The sequence below is a fragment of the Pongo abelii genome, chromosome 16 (assembly GCF_028885655.2).
Source record: "Pongo abelii isolate AG06213 chromosome 16, NHGRI_mPonAbe1-v2.0_pri, whole genome shotgun sequence".
Taxonomy (NCBI): Eukaryota; Metazoa; Chordata; class Mammalia; order Primates; family Hominidae; genus Pongo; species Pongo abelii.
This window is the reverse complement of record NC_072001.2, coordinates 87,958,552-87,979,419: the sequence shown is the minus strand read 5'-3', so window position 1 is coordinate 87,979,419 and position 20,868 is coordinate 87,958,552. Positions and strand designations below refer to the sequence as shown.

The 20,868-nt window shown below is 49.3% G+C and overlaps 1 protein-coding gene across 4 annotated transcripts in view; it reads left to right on the top strand.

The window, feature by feature from the left end:
- Nucleotides 1–1,237: 1,237 nt before the first annotated feature.
- Nucleotides 1,238–20,868, top strand: part of ALPK3 (alpha kinase 3) — a 61,111-nt gene continuing 41,480 nt past the window's right edge. For 2 of the 4 annotated variants that reach the window (XM_054531786.1, XM_054531784.2), the window contains exon 1: nt 7,617–11,702. In XM_054531786.1, the coding sequence (XP_054387761.1) occupies nt 11,492–11,702 (211 nt within the window). In that variant the 5' untranslated portion in view covers nt 7,617–11,491. Of the gene's footprint in view, nt 1,726–7,437; nt 7,477–7,616; nt 11,703–20,868 lie in introns of those variants that run through there. The other 2 variants (XM_003780046.5, XM_054531785.2) reach the window with 2 other exon arrangements.

Sequence of the window (20,868 nt, the reverse complement as noted above, 5' to 3'; positions counted from 1 at the left end):
GCCTCACAGCTCAGTTTTCCACCACAGAGGGTCTGGTTTTCTTTCCCAATTCCAGTTAAAAATGTTTTGGAGAAGAACTTTATTGGCACAGCCAGGGTCTATAGTCAGAGAGATGGGGTACCATGAATAGCCTGGCTTGAGTTTGATGGCGGTCAACTGAGGCCAGGAGTGGGATCATGCGGGAACAAGGTAGTTGCCATTGGAACCACACGAAGTAGGGGAAAGCCATTTCCAAAAGGAGTAGGGATGGGTGCAGCTTCGAAAACAGAAGGGTTGGACTCCCTTGCTCCCACTTTCTAACAATTACAGCCATTTAGCTTCAGGTACTTTTTGGATGCTCTCAGGAAAATAGGAGAAAGAAGGATGGATAAAAAGTCTATGGGCACTTCCGGCCGGGCGCGGTGGCTCAGACCTGTAATCCCAGCACTTTGGGAGGCCCAGGTGGGCGGATCACGAGGTCAGGAGATCGAGACCATCCTGGCTAACACGGTGAAACCCCGTCTCTCCTAAAAAATACAAAGAAAAAATTAGCCGGGCGTGGTGGCGGGCGCCTGTAGTCCCGGAGGCTGAGGCAGGAGAATGGCATGAACCCGGGAGGCGGAGCTTGCAGTGAGCCGAGATAGCGCCACTGCACTCCAGCCTGGGCGACAGAGCGAGACTCTATGTCTCAAAAAAAAAAAAAAAAAGTCTGGGCATTTCCAATATTTAGACCAGGTTTCGGCAGTGCTTGGCACTAGTTATTGGAAATTGTTGCATGATTTGATTATTTTCCTGGGCATCAGGACTCAGCCCATTTCCCCCTCTGGTGCTGAGAAATGGAGGCCGAAGGAGTGAAGAAGGAGGTTCAGTTATTCTAGAAGTGTTAATTGAGCCCCTAATCTATGCTAGTTACTGGGGGTGTGGGGGGAGACAGGAGAGAGAGATCCCAAGGGGTTCTGGCCTCCCAGGGACTCAGGTCACTAATGGAGGTGGCTGGGCTTGTCTACGTGCTGGGCCAACAGCCACTGGCGAGGCAAGGCGAGGGTCAGTCAGGGCTGGTGCCAGGAAGAGGGCCGGTTCTTTGGCTCCCTGGTCTCCCGCGGTCTAGCCCAAGCTGGCCAGCGGCTGACCTGGCTCCCCTGGCCCCGGCCAGGCCTCGTGGACCCCTCATATGCCACACGGGACATGAGCAGGGGAGGAAGGCCGGCCGGGAGCCGGGTCCTGGGAGCTCCACGAAGGGGCCTGTCCTGCTCTCCGTGACCAGGACACCCGCTGCGCCTTCTTCCCGAGGCCTCCCGAGCCTCTCCCGACGCGGCGCCACTGCAGACACCAGGGCCGCCGAGGGAGCGGACTCGGAGCCGGCTGTGGGGCGGGCACATGGGGACCGGCGCCCCCCGGCGTCTCCGAGCCGCGCTGCCCGGGTCGGGCCGGGCCGGGGGAGGGACAGCAGCAGGTGACGACGGCCCGGCCACCGGCTATAAATAGGGGAGCGCGTCAGCCGCGGGCGGGAGCGGCGGCGGCGGGCAGGTGCCCGAGGGCCGGGGTCTGGAGGACAGGCGAGGCAGCGGCGGGTGCGGGGCCGGCGGTCGGGGAGGGTGGCGCCATGGGGTCGCGGAGGGCCCCCAGCCGGGGCTGGGGCGCGGGCGGGAGGTCGGGGGCGGGGGGCGACGGTGAGGACGACGGCCCCGTGTGGATCCCCAGCCCAGCCAGCCGGAGCTACCTGCTCAGCGTGCGGCCCGAGACCAGGTGAGTGGCACCAAGGGGAAGGGTGGCGTCGGGCCGGCGAGGCCCTGGGATCGGTCCCTGTGAGGGCGGCCTGGCCCCTGGAGGCCTGGGCTGGGCCTGCGCCCTCGAGCCCTCTCAGCCCCAAGGCCCAGGGCCTGGGGACGTGGCCGGACTGGAATGGCTTTCATAGCCCCTTGTGACCCCTCCTGATCTACACGCCTCAGGCCTCTGGCAATGCGAGGCTCAAGAGAGGACAAAGGCTCCACTTTGGAGTGATTTCATGGGGTCTGAAGGCTTTCCTTATCTCCCCCGCCCCCTACCCTGCTACTCCCTGGCTTGGGATTCCACAGTTAGCGATAAGGAAAGCCAGAGTGGCTGAAATTCCTCCCTGGCAGGACGGGAGGGGGAGAGCACTGGTGGGGACAGGGAGAGGGTGCTGGGGGGCTGCCCCGAGTAGTGGCTGCTTAGCTCAGGGTGGGGAGGTTCTCCGGGAAGAAATAAACCTTTGTAAATAAGGTTCCTCTACTGGGCCCAGGACTTGGGTCCTCCGTAGGACCTGAGTGGGGGCTGGTGAGATAGGGGGTGGGATGAGGTACTGTCTGGAGATGTTGGGAATTAAGGACTTGCAGCTCTGAGGGAGCCAAGTGCCCTGTCCAGTTTGGGGAAGTGAAATGCCAAGGGAGGTGTGGAACTGATGAGCCCTTCACTGGTCTTCCAAGAGTTCAAGAGGTGTGGAAGCTTTGTTTTAGCAGCTAGGCCACCCACAGATATAAAGACACAAAGACAATAGACAGGCATCCAGGCAATCAAAGGCACACAGGCACACGTGGACACGCGCATTGCCATGGAGACAGACACTTCCTGCCCCCTGTGGGCAGCTCAGTTTCCCTCCACTTCTGGAGTCTATTTTCCAAAGGGAAATGTGTTGAGATAGTGGTTGTTTCATAGCCTGAGACTTGACTTGTGTGTTATGCAGAAAACAGCCATTCCTCCAAGAGGCTGTCCAGAGACCTCTTGTTCTCCATTCCCAAAACAGCATAATAACAGGCATCAAGGACATTCAGGAAAAGTCCTGGGCACTTCCTCGTGAATTGGCTGAGTCCTATTGACCTTGGAGTTGGAAAAGTTCAAATGTAACCGGAACCGGTTTCTGCATAAAACTGGTCAAATGGTGTCACATGTCTGGGGCAGGGCTGAGGACTGATGTTAGTGACTGAGTCAGACTCAACAAGGCCACTAGCTGCCAGGAAAGAATACCCCTTTTTCCTACTCCTGGCTCTACAGATAAACCGGAATGAAATTTGGACATTTATTCCAGTCCTTAGAGAAGGTGACTCCCTTGTGGGAGCCTCACATTTGTCACAGTGACTTGTCTGGGCTTTGCCTCCTGTGTTTGGCCTTTGTCAATACCAGTGGAACAAACAGAAGAGGCGGAACCAGGGTCCTTCTTGGAGACAGCAGCAGTGAAGGAAGGGAGGAAAGAGTGCCTTGAAAACCAGGCAGAATGGGGAGGGCAGGGGATCTGGGCTTTTAGGAAAAGGGCTGGAGAGTGGCCATAGTGCTGCTGCCTGGCTGAGCAGTTGTATGATAGATAAATGTTAATTGTACACCTCATGAGCACAAAGCTTGTGCCAGCTTGAGAGCTAGAGGTAGGATAGAAATGGCTGGCTTAAGTCCCTTTGGACCTAAATGGGAATGTTCTTAAAAGGAGTCTCTTTCATCAAGTATCTGGAGGGGACAGGGCAGGAGGAGTGGGAGAGAAAGCTTTGGACTTTGGGCTGTGTTTTGCCCCTGCAGAGTTTTTTACTGCTCCTGCCAGCTAGCCACAGACTCCCAGAGGTTCTGAGAGACAAGGACAGCCAGATTTATCAGGCCTCTGGAAAAGCCTTTGGCCAAAGTGGGGAGAATGTGACTGGGGCTGCAGTGGGAAGTGGAGGGGGTGAGGCAGTTCCTGCTTCTCTAGCAAGGCCTGACCTGTGTTGGAGGGAGCCACCGTACTGTCTGCTGTCCCTCAGAACAGCCTCACTGCCTGTGGGGGTGGGGAGAGCTCCTTAGAGATAGGGAGAAAGACAGTCCCTCGAGAATTTTGCCAGCTATATTGGCTCCAGCCCAGCTGAGCCCTGACTATGCCAGAGTCCTGACTAAGAGGCAAGTTCTGTCCCCACTCACTCTTGGCTTCAACATCTTCTGGGTCTACCTTCACACAGATGTGACATGGAGCTCTCCAGGCATCATTCTCATGGGACCTTGTCAGGAGGGGCTGCCCCTGGGAGCTGATGGACAGCTGAGCTGATGGACACCAGAGGCCTTGGTGGATGGCCCAGAACCTATCTCCCTATGCACCTCTCTCTGTCCCACAGCTCTGAAAGGGTTTCCAGTCCATGTTGGTGCAAGAATATTTCCAATGCCCACTGGGGTCAGAGGTCCAACATGCAGATAGTCCCACCAAACTGTAGGCCCAGCCCCTAGGTCACCCGGCATCTAGGACCTCCCCACTATAGGACAGTGAGATGTGGGTAGGCTAGAGAAGTTAAGGGACCACAATTGGGTAGAAGCAGTTATGATTAATTAGCTTTTATGGGACACTCAGAAGTTCCAGAAGCCCCTGCCCCCTGGATTCTTGGAGGCCCTGGTCCAGGTGGGCTCAGAGAAGTCACAGGACCTATGCTATTTCTATAGACAGCTTTGAAACAAGCTCTGCTGTTCAGCACGGGTCAGCCAGGCTGTCCAGGGCTTTTAGGGAACCTGAGGTATCAGGCCAGGACTGTCCAAAGGCCTTTTATGTCCCAGAATAGATGAAAGCCAGGAGGGATGGAGGCCCCCAGCTTCCGTGGTCAGTTCTGGTTTTCCATAGCCTACTTCACTCTTTTATGTATTTATTATTTTAGTGTGGTTTTTTTTGAGATGGAGTCTTGCTCTGACACCCAGGCCGGAGTGGGGTGGCGTGATCTCTGTTCACTGCAACCTCCGCCTCCCAGGTTCAAGTGATCCTCCTGCCTCAACCTCCCGAGTAGTCTGGGATTACAGACGCCTGCCACTGCACCCAGCTAATTTTTGTATTTTTAGTAGCAATGGGATTTCACCCTGTTGGCCAGGCTGGTCTTGAACTCCTGACCTCAGGTGATCTGCCTGCCTTGGCCTCCCAAAGTGCTGGGATTACAGGCGTGAGCCACCACGCCCGGTTTAGTTTTTAATTATTTATTTTTTATAAAGATGGGGTCTTGCTATATCACCAAGGTTGATCTTGAACTCCTGGGCTCCAGCGATCCTCTTACCTCAGCCCCACAAAGTATTGGGATTACAGGCATGAGCCACTGTGCTCAGTCCTAACTTCACTCCTTTATGAGGAGACCTTTCCTTTCTGGGTGCTGAATTCCAACCCCACCCCCAACCTTTTTTTTTTTTTTCTTCTATTCTGCTTATGTATGAATTCCCATTTTGTGAGATGAAGGTGGCATGAAGAACTCTTTAAAGCTCTTCTGCCCCAACATTTGATGCCTCTCATTCGGCTCCCCCTCAGAGGCAGTAAATGGGGAGCTCCTCTGCCTGGGTGACAGCCCTGAGCCTAGCTGTGGCCCAGCCAGCAGCGCACAGGCAGGTCTCCCACCTTCTGAAGACCAGGTGCCTCCATTAGCCCAGGGTTTCTCCTGACCTGACTAACAATGTAAGGGCGAGGCCTAGAGAGGGCAGGACAGTTGGTCCAGGAGCAGCAGAGCTGGGGAAGGAGTCCTCTGTCCCAGCTCACTTCTTGACCCACGTGCAGGTGGAACTTGTCATTTTCCTCTCTGAATTAGAAAACTAACTCTCCCCCTCTCCTTCCCAGGGAAGAAGTCCAGAGCCAAAGAAGAAGAAATCTCCCAATCCTAAAGGAGAGGGACAAATGAAATTTATGGTCAGGAAAGGATGGAGTTGGCCAGTGCCTTGGAACCATGGGAGGTTCTGCCCTCACGGCCTCCAGAGGATTTTTAAAGCTCTGAGCAGAGGCAGCTGCACTCTAGCACACTCCTTTCCATCTTTTCTGGAGCAGCAGCTCCCTCTCGGGGGCAGCACCCTTCCTGCTTGAAAAATGCCTTTCTCTCCCCTGCCCTCTCTCCCTCCCCCAGGTCCCCCACTCTACTTTCCTCCTCTTTCTTTTCCTTCCCTCTCTCTCCCTTCTATAGAACAGCAGTTAAATACCCATTGTCTGTGCAACACTGCACTAGGAGCCACAGAAGCTACAAGAACTAGGTTTGAAGGCTGGATGGGCAGGATTTAGTTGAGCAGTAGAAGGGAAGAAGGACTTTCCAAACAGGGAGGACAAAAGGGAAGGCTCAGGGGTCAGGAAGGACTGTTTATGCCGATAAGGGACAGGCCTGGCTGTGGTGGCGCCGGAGCACTGGGAAGTAGAGGGAATCTGGTTGTAGCGGGAGTGTGAGTAGATCAGGGAGGGCCCTACCCGCCCAGTCAAGGAGTGGAGACTCAGTGTCCTCTACACTGGGGGACTGCAGCATTTTGTTAGAGAAGTGGGTTATATGAGGGGTTAAGGAGAAGGGGTTGAGGTGGTCATCAAATGTGGAGCCATGAGGGTCTAGATTGTAGTGCAACAACAAGAGTAGAGAGAAAGGGAGAAAGAAGGGCCAAGAATTGTACGGACTGGATTTGGGGTTGGGGAAGAAGAAGTACTCCAAGATGGCAGGTTTTGAGCTTAGGAGTTTGGGAGAATGCTGGAGGTATCTACCAACCCAGGAGCCCGGGGTTAGGGGTGAAGCCAGGTTTTAGGGAAAAGGATGGGTTTGGTGTTGTGGTTATAAAGAGATGGGATCCTCATAGAGCTTTCTTATGGTTAGAGACATAGACCGTGAGCACCATTGAACAGGCTGGGCTGCTGGTAAGGAAGGGAGAACTCTTCTCATGATAGGAACAGCTGAAGGGAGTGTGGATGGGGTGACCTCTGACATTTCTCAAGGAGCTGAGATCCAGGTCCCCACTGGAGATTTTTGTATCAGGAAAGGAGGAGGGAGAGGGAACACTTGGCTCATAGTAAGTGGGCTAGACTCCACTAAGGGGCGGTCCTGTGTGGGTCCTCATCCTAGTGCCCTAAGCAGTGGCCTTTCCTAGCTGCCCCAGGCAGGAAGGATGATTGGGGCCTCAGGCAGAATGGGCCTTGTGTGGACCATGGAGCTGGGTGCCTCCCAGCTCCTGCTGAATTAACTGCTTTGTTTTTCTCTTTTTCACTCTCCCAGCTGGTTTGCCTTGCGTGGCCTCTTTAACCATACTTAACATATTAATGATGGGTGTTCTCCAAGCCACCTGTCTCTCCTAGCCTCTCAGGGGATTTCCAGGAATGGGGCTCTTTTCTCCCGAAGGCCAAGAATTGAAGCAGGAGCTTGCCCCCAGGCTGATGTGCTGTGGGGTGGGGAAACATGCCAGGCAGCTGTAAGCCTCCCTCTTGCGGGCAGTGACCCAAATGCCTGGGACACACCTTTCTCAAAGCACAGCCCCAAGGGGCCTCCTTCCTGCCTAACCATTTTCCTGGACTCTGCTGCATTTAATGAGCTCTTGGTTTCAGATACATTGGTGTCCGGTGGTCAGGCCACTTGCTAAATGGAGCAGGCCAACTAAGACAGCTGGTCCCTTTTAATAGAAAGGCTTCTGGGCCCAGATGGTGGCCGATTAATTGTTTGCGACTGTTGATTTCGCCTACTTCCTTCTTGCTTTTTTGGCCTAATGATTCCATTTGCTGTTTTTGCTTAGCTTATCAAGCAACCGGTTGTCTCACCCCAGCTCTGGAAGGTAAATGCATATTGCACTACATTTCTCTGACTGCTTTTTCCTTGGGTCTGGGCATTGAGGGGCCACTGAGTGACTGCTCGTGCACTAACCAGGCTGCATGGGGTAAGGGGAGAGCTGGAGGGCGGGTGGGGAGAATTCAAGAAGGTACTCAGGTGAACATGGCTCTCACAGGGGGCCAGAGTTGATGCTTGCATGGGCCATTTGAGATGGACACAGGATCTCAGGAATAGAAATATGGGCAGGGGTCTCTGAGATGCCTGCAATGACATCTCTGTGTCCCTAGGAGACACCATGGGAACAGAACAGAGAGCCACGAGTCATGTCACATGACCCACCTCTTCCCCATCCTAGGTTTTTTATTTCTTAGAGACAGGGTCTTGCTCTGTCATGTTGCCCAGGCTGGAGTGCAATGGCTCCCTGTAGCCTTGAACTCCTGGCCTCAAGGGATCCTCCTGCCTCAGCCTTCTGAGTAGTGGGGACTACAGGCATGCACCATGATGCCTGGCTAATTTTTAAAAATTTTCTTGTAGAGACAGGGTCTCACTGTGTTCCCTGGTCTTGAACTCCCGGCTCCAAGGGATCCTCCTGCCTCGGCTTCCTAAAGTGCTGGGATTACAGGCGTAGCCACTGTGCCTGGCCCCAATTCTAGGTTTTCATGTTTTTTGTAACCACATACCTAGGTGTGATACCTTATTGTCTATCTTCTTCTAACCATGGCAACTGCCTTTTAAACTTTTTTTCTGCAGTCATTTAAGTTCTCCTTTCACCTCCTCTTTCTCTGAATTTTCCTTTCCTTTGGTTCCTCCCCATCCCTGAAGACTGTGAACTCTGTGAGATCAGAGAATACCACGTTAGTGTATTCCTGCATAGCTTATTCTCTGAATCTGCTGCAGAGTCAGGGCAAGGTCTGGGCAGGCTCATGGTCCAGGTTTGCTGGTTGAATGACTGTCTTCTTGCCTCCCGAACTGAGGACAGCTCTTTACCCTTGGCTGAACTGACTGTTACAATCAAAATGGGAATATTTCCTGGCTACTTCCCACCACTTGGGCCTCATCCCAGACTCTGATAGATTTGGGGAGAGCTAGCTACAGTTTCTTCACACAGAAAAAGATTTCAGAATAGCTAACTGGTTTCCAAATAGCTAATGTTTACAGACATGATTAGCAACTACTATGTCCATGGTCCTTGATGGGGATGAACACTGAGGAGACTTTGTTCTGTGTGGCTCATGGGTGGAACTGAGGATATCACAACTAATTCCAAGTGGAGTGTGGTAAGCGTTGAAAGGAGACGACCTGGGCAAACCAAACCTTACCTAAGGGTAAGGTTAGGTTCCACCGAACATCATGAAAACCAATGATTCTGGTGTTCTTTAGAGACATATAATTAGTCTGTGATATCCTTGTGAAGTCATGGAGTTGGAAGGACTTGTCAGGGTTGGACAAGACCATTTCCAGATGTGTGGACTTCCTGGCTTTCCAGGGGATAGGGTGCAGCACACTCAGAGTCCATCCCACATTCGAGTGGTTTGGAGGACGGGAACAGAAAGCTTGTGGCAACGAGAAGCTGTGTGACATTCAGCAGAACATGACAGTATATACAGTGACTCTCCCTGTGCCTCCAAATGTACCCCAAACCCACTTCCCTGAAAGAGAAGGCTTTCATCTAGCCACACCTTTCAGCTCTTACTTGTTTTCTAATGTAAACATTTTTTTGTAATACAGCTTAGGAGCTAATGTGGAAAGTTTGAGAAGATATGTTCTTTTCCATTCAAAAAGAATAGTGAAATAAAATAACTACTTGTTTTTCTTTTCTTTTCTTTCTTTTTTTTTTTTTGAAGAGTCTCTCTCTGTCACCAGGCTGGAGTGCAGTGGTGCGATCTCGGCTCACTGCAACCTCTGCCTCCCAGGTTCAAGCGATTCTCCTGCCTCATCCTCCCGAGTAGCTGGGACTACAGGCGCCTGCCACTATGCCCAGCTAATTTTTGTATTTTTGGTAGAGACGGGGTTTCACCATGTTGGCCAGGCTGGTCTCGATCTCTTGACCTCGTGATCTGCCAGCCTCAGCCTCCCAAAGTGCTGGGATTACAGGCGTGACCCACCGCGCCTGGCCTGTTTTTCAATATCTAGCATGAGCATTTGTCTCTGCAAATTTTCTTAAAGCATAGTTTCCCTGTTGTCTCACTTATCCAGTAGCTGAAATGATTTCCTTAGACTTGTCCAAGCGGCTTCATACCTAGGAACTTAAGCTGAATATTGGATCCAGGCTCAAGGTCATGGATGAGATAGGATTCAAATTATGCAGGGAGGACATAATTAGGGATGGTTTGAATTAATTACAGAATCATGGAAGTAGGATTATGTTTAGCCTGGTGGTTTCTGGAAAGTGTTGATTGAGATTTGATATTTCTCCAAATCAGAAATTGCTGTTAGTATGATAGCAGCAAGAAACGTTTTCAGATATTAGCACTTCCTGAGTGTTCAGGGAGTTGATAGCCTAGGCCCTGAGGACCCTCTATTTCTGAGTGGCTTAAGAAGAAAAGGAAAAGAAGCTTATTGCACAGATGAGTTGTAGGCGAGGGAAGGTTGTAGGGAGTGTTACAGAACATGTCTAACTGCAGACCCGGCTCAAATATTCAGGTATGTGAGATTGGGATCCCCTTTATGGGTGATCTTTGTGGGGGAGGGCCCTTGTCAACTCCATGAATGCCCAGGTATCTACATTCCTGTGGTGAAACCATAGCAGGAACCCCATCAGTCCAGAAGTCTTACTTGATTCCAGATATTCTCTGGGGTACAACCCTTCTCCTCAAACTCAAGTCTAGAATAATATTCACAGAAAAGATACATCGAATGTGGAATCCCTCCCCACAAAGTGTGTAGGGTTCTAGATCCTGCTTGCTTCTGCTTCCACAGACTCTCTTGGCCCCTGGCAGAGAGGCCATGGACAGACAAACATTGCCCTTGGGTGACCATCCCTTCCTCTGAGGCACAGGGAAAGGCACCTTTGAATGATGTGTCTTTCTCACTACAGTTTCTCCTGCTTCTCTTCCCTTTGCCCCCTCACAGTCCTCTCTGCTGCTCACAATGAGATGTGTGCCTGGGGAGGGAGGGCCGGGCACGGCTTGTGCACCACACAACCTGCCTGTGTGGTGGTGCTTCACACCTAGGAACGCACTGTGTCTCTGCTGGCCCTTGAAAGGGTTTGGCATGGTGGTTTGCTTCCTGGGCCCAGGAAGGAGAAGACTGTAAGCCCTGAGCATTGTTGGTGAGTTTGTACTGGACTCAGTGCTTACTGATGCCCCTGAAATCTGGGAGATGGACTGGAGAAGGGAACTAAAAGTTCTGGCTTTTGCAGGGGTGGATCTGTTTGTGGTTTGGCACTCCTGCTGGTTGGTCCCGGAGCAGCCAACCATGTTTCACTTCAGCATGTGGTATCCAGGGATGGAGCAGGGGAGCCACAGCTGGCTTTCCAAGGCTGCTTCTCAGCCCCATTTGGCCTGGGTCTCTCCTTTCTGATACCCTTATGAATTAGAGTCCCCCTTTTGGCCAGCTTATTCCTTGCCCATTGTGGGTCTGCACTCACAAATGTAGGAGCTTTTCTTCTGAGCCCAAGCTCTAGGAGAGGCTCCTGTGCTCTTGGGACCTCGAATCACTGAAGGTTGGCTGGCCTTCCCCTCTTGGCATGAATGGAGGCTCTGCTATGCTGGGGGCTCCATCTCTGAGGCTTGACCTACTTATCTATGTGTCTCCTCATGCACCAGTGTCCCTGGAGATGAAAGGTGCAGGGTGAAGTAAGACCCCTCAAGCAATGATGGGATGGGACACCTGGGCTTGTAGCCTGGCATGCTCAGGAGCCTGGCCCATGGTCAGTAGCTTGCTTATTGTAATGGGTCTGGGTCAGGATTCCATTCAACCCCTTGATACCTGGCCCCAGCCTGGCCAAGAGGCACAAGCTGCCTTGAAGAAAGACTTGCCTGGGTGCTGGAGCTCTGACCACAGGAAGATGGGTAGGCATGGTAAGACGGAAGCTGCCTTGGACAGGCCAGGCTGTGCTGTTTGTTGTGGGGAAGGCCAGTTCTGAATCGCTCTTTGCCTTTCCTAGGAGCACCTTCTGCTCCATCATTGCTCAGCTCACAGAGGAGACCCAGCCGCTATTTGAGACCACGCTCAAGTCCCGGTCTGTGTCCGAGGACAGCGACGTCAGGTTCACCTGCATCGTCACAGGTAAGGAGGCTGTCTGTATGCTCCATGCCAGGGCCTCTGCACAGAGCAGGGTCCAAGGAGGCTGTGAGGACAGGAATTGTGGGGTGGCGGGCTGTGTGTACAAAACTATGTGAGGTGACATTTACTTTCTGAGCTTTCTCTCCAGTTTAACATCCCTGTGTAGGCTGGTGCCCCTTGCTTCCCCCATTCTGGAGCCACATATATACCCTACTCTTCTTCGGAACCTGTCCTCAGTGAAGGTTCCTGACCCTCAGGGATACATCCATGACTAATGGCCTTATTTGTTGAAAGAAAAGAAGTACTCCAATGGAAAGAGATCTTTGAGGCCATCTCCCTGAGTATCCCCATGTTATAGTTGAGTAATTTGAAGGTTGGGAATCTCAAGCCTGAGAGGAGAATTGCATGTGGTGATTCTGACTACAGACCCTGGAGGCAGACTGCCTGGCTTGGAGTCCTGGCTCATCCCCTTTCCAATGATGTTACTGAGCACGTTATATAACCTCTCAGCTGCCTCATCTGTAAAGTGGGGATAATGATAGGATGCACTTCATAGGGTTATTTGAGATCGAATGAGTTAATACATGCAAAGTGTTTGGAGTAGTACCTGATGTACAGTAAGTATCATATAAGAGTTAGAAACTGACTACTGTTATTTGCATTTCACTGAGCTTCGTGGTGGAATTTGAAGCAACCATTTGGCAGAATAGGAAGCAGAGCAATACTCCTTGGAAGGGGAAGATAATGGGTGGGAGTGCTGGGAGGGTGGTTCCAGACATTGCCTCTCCCCCAGACCACCCAGTAGAGACTCCAACCTGACCAGCCTCAGGGCCTGCAGGACCCACGAATGGGTACCCACCCCTCCCAGCTGTGCAGCTATCAGATCCGAGGCCCAGGCTCCCTCTGGAGAGCCTGTTGTTTCTGTAAGTCAAGGTCATTTGTGGTTTCCAGCTGTGAATTCTGGGGGACTTGATTACCCCAGCCAGTAAACAGCTTCTCACTTGGGCAGTTCTCACCCTTACTCAACCCTCTGAGCTGCAGACTGAGAACACTCTCTGCTCCGAGGGACATAGGTATGCATCCCATACCTTTGTATGGCGTATGGTGAATTTCACAAGTTGTCTGTTTCCATTGTCATTGCATTCTTACAAATCCCTATGAAGTAAGTGCTATTTTTAGTCAAATTTTACCAAGGAGGAAGCTGAAAGAGGCTGATGCGTTGCCCAAGTCCGCAGCACTAGTGAGGGAGACACTGCTTTTGCTCTCCGGCATCTGATGCTGCTTCCCGCCTGTGTCTCCTGTGTTACTGTGGCACTTTCAGTTTCCTAGAAAAACCCGGTTCTTTCACAGCTTCGTGCTTTTGCACATCTCATTTTCTCTATTTAGAAAGTCCTTAATACTTTTTAAAGAAAATTAAATTTTACTTTGTCAAATAAATATATGCACATAATTAAGACTTCAAATTATACTAAAAGGCATATTTCAAAATACAGCAGTTCACCCTTCTCAATTTGTCTTCCCAGAAGCAACTGTTTTCAGCTTTTAGCTGTTTCCTCTGGCATGTATACATTTCCATCATGCTAAGTACTATGTGAAATTCTTCAGTTTTAGATGTTCTCTATTGTCTTCCTGTTATGGTAGATAAGGAATTAGCTCTTTTATACCATCATTTTCTGTTTCCCTAAACTTATCTTCTTCATATAATTATGTTGACAGCAGTTGTGGAACTTTGGTTCTTGTCTTCTTAGTTTAAAAAAATTTAAACAAAAGACACATAGCAAAGGAGATAGAACAATTTATTGCAAAGGAAAAAGAATACTGTAAAAGTTAGGTGCAGAATAGACAGGACACCCTTAGAGAGAGAAGATTCAGCGTGGGCTTCTCGTGAGGATGAGACAGCAAAGACTGGTACCTAGGGCGACTCCCTTTCTGTAAGTCTTACATGATTATTCACGAGGAGGTAGGAAGAGGTGTTGCTCGTAAGCATGTTCTGGGTGGTCCTCTAGGAGCTGTACATGCTTGTTTATACATCATAAGTATCTGGGACCACAGGCGCGTGCCACCACACCCATGCTAATGAGACTTGCATCTTAAATCTCCACCCAGGGGTGTGTTTTTTTCTATTACAATGAGCAAAGGGTGAGTTTGAGGACAGGTAAAATCAAAATGCTCCTGCTGTCTACATGGGAATTCCCTACTGGAGATAGCTTTGCTTGAATGAACTTTAGAATGCTCATGCTGGGGCTTATTGTGTTGACTGTATGGTCCCGATGGTTGCTGTGTCCTGAGGACATGGTTACTTCCTTGACTCTTATTAATGATAGTTTTCTAAAACTATCCTGCTTCAGTTATATCATAATTTTTGCTTAAATCAACATTTACTGTTTACCTTATTATGCCTATGCAATATTATTCATAACTGAACATTGTAGCATACTATGCTTATATTTTTTTCTTTTGTTTCTCCTAAGGTTAGTACTTTCCATAGTTTTTCATTTGTTTCTTTTTTTTGTATCTGTTGCTAATTTTTCTTATACCTCCTAATAGCCTCTTAATACAATATTCTGCAAGGTCAATGACATCAGTAATCTGGCAGTTACTTTCCTTGGAGATATTCCTCTTGGAGCTCTCCATTCTTCTTTTATCTGAACTGCTAGCCTTTTAGGGCCTGATACACAGCTGTTATCCTGGGTCTTCCCTTTGCTTTTCTGTGGGTTTAATTCAGCTTCCTGGATCTCATGTCTTCCTTTCTTGGTTTATTTTTTTGCTTTATTGAACACTGCCCCAGTGGTTTCATCAGGTCCTGAAGATGGTGCAGTAGCAGAGGGCATGGTGATGGCAAGGTCTGGACCTTGCTCTCCCTTGAGTCCCTCTGGTCTAATGTGCCTTCGTTTCTCTCTGCATCTGGTACAGTTACCATCTTCTAGATTTGCTTTACCTCTCTTCTGTGGTAACTTTCCTGCTTTTTGTATTCTACATTTTTTTCTTTCTTGATTTACATTCCTGTTTTGGTAGCTTTCTAGAAAGAGTGCATGGGAAATAGATGTTGGATTCCTTGTGTCTGAAAATGTTTTTGTTTGTTTGTTGGTTTGGTTGGTTTGTTTTTTGAGGCAAGGTTTCCTCTGTCACCCAAGCTGGAGTGCAGTGGCATGATCACAGATCACTGCAGCCTCAGCCTCCCCAGCTCAGGTGATCCTCCTGCCTCAGCCTCCTGAGTAGCTGGGACCACAGGCGTGTGCCACCACACCCAACTTATTTTGTGTGTGTGTGTGTGTATGTGTGTGTGTGTGATAGAGACTAAGTCCTACTATGTTGACAGGCTGGTCTCAAACTCCTAGGCTCAAGCAATCCTCCCACCTTGGCCTCCCAAAGTGCTGGGATTATAGTAGGCATGAGTCACTGTGCCCGGCCTCTTTTTTTCTACTTTCCTTTTTCTTGGGAATTTGGCTGGGTATAGAATTATAAGCTGAAAATAATTTTCCTTCAGAATTTTAGACATTGTTCCATTATCATTTTGCTTTCAATGTTGCTTTTCAGAGTGAGAAGACAGTTTGATCCTAATTCCTTGCATGTCAACAGTTTTTCTCTCTGGAAGCTTGTAAGAGTGTTCTGGTATTTCATAATGATGTATTTCGATATGGGTCTCTTCACTCTGGAACATGCTTAGATGCTCTCAGTTGGAAACGGAGAGCCTTTAGTTCTGGGAAATTGGATTTTATCTTCCTGTTTTCTGTCATCTTACTTTACGAACTCCTGTTTGGATAGCTGTTCCCCTGGACATGGACTTTTATTTTCTTATCCTTTATTCCCCTTTCATCTATTTGTCTTTTGCTCTACTTTCTGGGAGAGTTCCTCAGTTTTATCTTTCAACTCTTCTACTGAATTTTAATTTCCAAGGGTTTTAATTTTTGTCATTTTCTGTAGCATCCTGCACTTTTCATGAATGTAGTATCTTTTCTTAGCTCTCTGAGATGCTTATTAATGATAGTTTTCTAAAAGTTTCCTTTTCCTTGCATAGTTTTTCTTCTGTCTTGCTTTTTCTCTGTTTAATTTAATTTTGTCATTAATCTTCGATTACAGGCTTTCCTTCCATATCCAGAAATCTTTGGCTGTCAGATAATGAGCAAGAGTAGGAGACTTAAAAGCTGATCAGAGGTTCTGAGCAAGGAGGAGGGACCTGAAAACTTGGCTGTTTACTGTAGGGTGACCTAGGTAGCCACTGTTGGGAACTGCCAGGTAAGTTTCTTTAGTTCCTTCCTCTTGAACTTGCTAGGTTTCCTAGGGAAAGGTTTTCTGGGAGTTATGCAGATAGATCAGAGGGTTGGGTGGGCTCTCAGCATAAGACATTTATTTTATGATATATGGTTATTACATTTTTCTATTTTTCATAGAATAGTCATGCCCTCAGTTATGCTGGCTTACTCTCAGGGCAGACTTTTACATTTCCAAATAATAAACTTCACCTTTGGCTGTGGTGGGGAAGGAGCAGTCATCCAGTGAGATAGAATGGGTGAAGGGTTCCAGAGATTTATTTTTTAAGCACCTTTTAACCTTTCCTCCTTCCTCTTTCTCCCAGTTCCAGAGGTACCAAATTGCCAATTCTTAGGCCCTTTGGGGATTTTCTGGTGTCGAAAGGATAGTTCTCAGTTTTCTCCACTGCTAGCTTAGGGTTGAGCTGTCTTGAGTCTGCTAAGTCAGTTTCCACCTGTCCATCTGCTTTCTAACTTTCAAAATTTTGTTGCTCCTATTACTCTCCTTGTCTGTTCACCTCATCTTTGTGCTTTTACATATGTTGATTAAAAAGTCTTTTCAGGGCAGTTTAGTGAGCTTGAGGGAGAGTGTGAAGATAGATGGCATGTTCATTCTGCCTTTTTACCTAGAAGCCTACTCTTTTTCTGCCTGGCAAATTCCTTCTCATCTTTCAAGGGGCTTGCCCTCTGGGAGGTCATCTCCAGTGTTTCCGGGAGAGCTCTTGCTCCATCCTCCACCACATAGTTTTTCTGTTTACACATCTCTCTCTCTAACAAGATCGTGACATCTACAAGGACAGGGCATACACCTGACACATCATGCCTCTCCAGAGCTGGCACAAAGATGCTCAGTACATCAGATGACCACAGTGAAGCTTGACTGTGCTGATGACAAAACCAGTACCTTTTCCACTTTCCATATTGCCTGTTCATTTCAGCTGCAGCTTTGGTACCTTGGTAACGGCGGCTGCAGTGGGGACCTGGGACCACTTGAGAGATGCAGGTGTCAGGGATGGCTCTCCCTCCTCTCCTTTTCCATTCTGTTCTTTGTAGCCATGGAGTTTAAGAGCAATGTGGAGATGTCAGACATGAGTCTGGCTTATAGAATCATGGGGTATTTTATCAAATACTCCCAGTGTCATCATGGAAGTAAGCTGTTCCCTGTTTCAAGCCCAATCCAAAGGAGGAAGCTTTTCTGCCATATCTCATGATGCCTAGGCAGGGCTGCTCAGACATTTATTTTATGATATATGGTTATATATCATACAACCTACCTACTGTGTATATCATAGCACTTAACTGTGCTGAGACCTACAATGCTACCAATGGAGTCTGTAAGGTTTCTGGGGCTCTGGCTATCTCTGATATCCATACCTTAGTCCACTGTTGATCTTCTCCTTTCCTGCCCCCACTCATCCTCACATACATTCAGAATCTCAGCTTACCTGAGTTTTGTGTAGCACATTAGGAAAGAGGTCTCTATGATCACCATAGTACACCTCAAACAAGCCTTTTCTAATTAGCAAGGAGAAAATGCAGGCTGTAGGAGAGGGAAAGGAAGGAGAGGAGGGGCAATGCAGAAGGTTCTGCAAACTAGAGTCAGGGTTAGACACGGGAGCTCTCTAGTCTGGAGAGGTGGAAGGTGGATGGATCTCTGGCTGAGACTGGCCTCTGTGTGAGGCTGCTCTTCTGCTCTTGGCTTGTCTCCAGAGTGACCACACGTGCACTCTTCCTTCCTCACTGCTGATAGCATTTCCTAAACACGGCTAGGATGAGTCAGCCCACCAGGGCCCTGTCAGGCAGAGGTGATGCTTTCCTGGTGGTCAGAACTTAGTCCAGGTGAGGGAGAGTCATCTGCGCCAGTGCTCCTGCTGGCTGACCTGTGATGGAAGTCCTTGGGGTCACGGAGAAGACAGGCAAGGCCCTGGGGTTCTTCCAACTCACAGTAGGCTTATGGGAAGATAGTGGGCCTCCGCTAGCTCCTGTCTCCCCCAGGGACCCCTCTGGCCAGAGTGCTACTGTCTTCCTTGAGGCAGCCTACTGTCTCCAGTGCAGGGGCTTCCCTCCTCCACTCTCCTCAGCTCTGTTGTAGATTCTATGTTTTGTGTGTGTGTGTGTGTGTGTGTGTGTGTGTGTGTTTGCATGTGGGTGCACATGTTCATATTGGGCTGGAAGGAGGAAGCATCAACAGTGGGCAGGTTGCACAAAGGGATTGAGTCTTCTGAAACAGGACCATGTTCCTGAAGAAACTTTTTTTAGAGAAGTAAGTCTAATATAATGACTGTTGAAAGCAAAAACTTATATATTGGTCCCAGAAACCCCAGTGGAAAGAGTACTGGAGAAAGGAAAAGGAAACCTAGGGCTTTGCCATTTGCCAGCTGTGTGACCCTGGGTGTTACTTAGCTTCTTTGAGCCTCATTTTCCTTTTGTGTAAAATAGGAATTAAAATACCAGCCTGTGTTATAAAAGAGAGAGATTTGAATTCTGGCTCTCTACTTGCTAGCTAGATAACTTTGGACAAGAGCTGTAATTTCATGAGCTGGGATTTCCTTGTCCTTAAATTGGAGATTAGTAGCAGAGTACATTCCTCATAGGATTTTTGTGAGGATTAGATGAGATAATACATGAGAAGTATTCAGCTTAGTATCTGGCACATAGTAAGTCTTCATTAATGTTAGCAATCGTTTGCACAGGAGTGTTCTGAGGGTCAAATGAAATTCTATGTATTTGAAAGCTTTTTGAAAACTTTAAATTTCCATTCATTATTCTTTTGAATCAGAGCTTCTGTGAACTGGGAATGGTTGAGACAAGGCTGCAAGTTTCCAAGCCGGGTTCTTGAGTCAGGTCTGCTGGCTGTGAAACAGAGGTCACAGGGTGTGAAGGGGCTAAGGGAAGGCCACAGGCTCAAGTGCCGCCGTGGGCTGTCCTGGCCAGGGCCGGAAGTGTGTGCACACCTGCCTGTGGACATGCACAAATGCACAGCTGGGAGTGAAGGACCTGGAGCCCTCCTGCTTTTATGCATTTTAGGATATAGTTCACATTATTCAGGGCTCAAGGCAATGTGTTCTCCCAAATAAATTAGCTTCCAAAGCTCATTGTGGCTATGAAGCCCTAAACTGTCGGGTTGGCCCCCACTGTGTAGAGGCAGCACCGGAGGGTGGCATGGAGGCTGAGGCCCCAGCCCTGGGGCTGTGGGGTCCATTCAGCTCCTCCCTCCTTGCCCCGCCCCTGCCCTCTTGCCCAAGCATTTGACTGGACTCAGATGCCCTGGAGACTGAGGCTGTGCTGGGCAGGTCATGGGGCAGGGAGGCTCTGAGCTGGGCCCTTGTAGGGATGAGATCATCTCACAGGATGGTGAGGACACCTGTGCTGGCTCTGGTCACACACACACGGTGATGTAACCAGGGGGTTTAGCTCACAGTGGAAACATGGGGCTCGCTTTACAGCCAGGGCTGCCCAGAGTTTGTTCCTGGCCGACGCTGCTGCAGCCTCGCCTCCCCTGCTCCCTGCTCCTGTACACAGTTCCCCAGCATGCCCTTTGCTTGTCACCCTCCCCCTGTCATGTTGGGGTTCCCTTGTCAGGCATGCCCTTCCCATCCACCTTGTGTGTTCACCCTACTTACTCACTTACTTATCGTCCCACAGATTTCTTTTAAGTAATTACCACACCACAGTGTCAGGCACTGTCTTAGGTGGTGGGGACATAGCAGTGAACAAGATACAGTTTCTACCCACGTGGGACCTAAGTCTAGCAGGAGAGATAGGCAAGGAAATAGTCAATGACAGTATTGTGATTAGTGCTGTGAAGGGGAAGTGCAGGTGACGTGAGAGCTGACGGGAAACGGGAGATCAGAGGGACTGAACCTATCTTTCCTGAAATTCTGCCCACCCTCCAAGTTGAGTTCAAGTGCCACTCACTACAAAAGCCTTTCCTGAGTCCCTAGCCAGAGGTGATTGCTCCCTTCTCTGCAGCCCTAAGCACTTAGTTCATTGCTTCATTTATTCATCTATAAATATTTAATGAGTGTTGATTCCATACCAGGGACTATTCTAGGAACTGGGGACACAGCAGTGAATAACACAGATAAGTCCCTGCTGTCATGGAGCTGATATTTGTCATGGAAAGGATGGACGTAAACCAACACACTCCTAAGTGTATAATATGTCAGGTAGCAATGTGTTCTATGAAGAAAAATAGACATAGTAAGAGGAATAGCAAGTGCCTGGGAGACAGCGTTGCTGCTTTACACGGGGTGGAAGGGAAGGCCTCTCTAGGGAAGTAACAGAGCCCTGCAGGAGTCAAAGCATGGTGCTCCTCTGGTGTGTGAGGCAAGCCAGCAGGACCACATGGGTAGGTGCAGCAAGGTGGGGGAGAGTGGAGGGAGGTGGGGCCAGCATGGCCACAGGGCCCAGATCATGAGGGCTGCGTGAAATGAAGCTAATTGGGGTGTTTTGAGCAAAGGGGCACCATGATCTGACATTATTTTAAAAGGATCACTCTGTCTTTTCTGCTGAGAATGGGCTGAATAGAGCCAAGCAGCGAGATCAGTGAGAAGGTTATTATAGAAATTGAGGTGTGAGATGATGGGAATGTGGACCAGGCTGTTGGTGGGGAATGGCAAGGAGTGATCAGATTCTAGATATATTCTAAGGGAGGCCAGCAAGATTGCCTGATGGAGTAGAGATGAGGCAAGTAAAGGAATACAGCATTGCCTCCAGGTCTTGGCCTGAGCCAAATATAGGGATGAAGTTGCTATTTACTGAGATTTGTGGGAACTGGCTTGGAGGGCGGACTAAGGAGCTTGGATGGGACATGGTAAGCTTGATACCTCTTAGACCTTCAAGTGGAAATGCCAGATATGCAGTCAGAAATAACGACCAGGGTAGAAGACTGGGCTGGAGATAGAAATTTGGGAGTC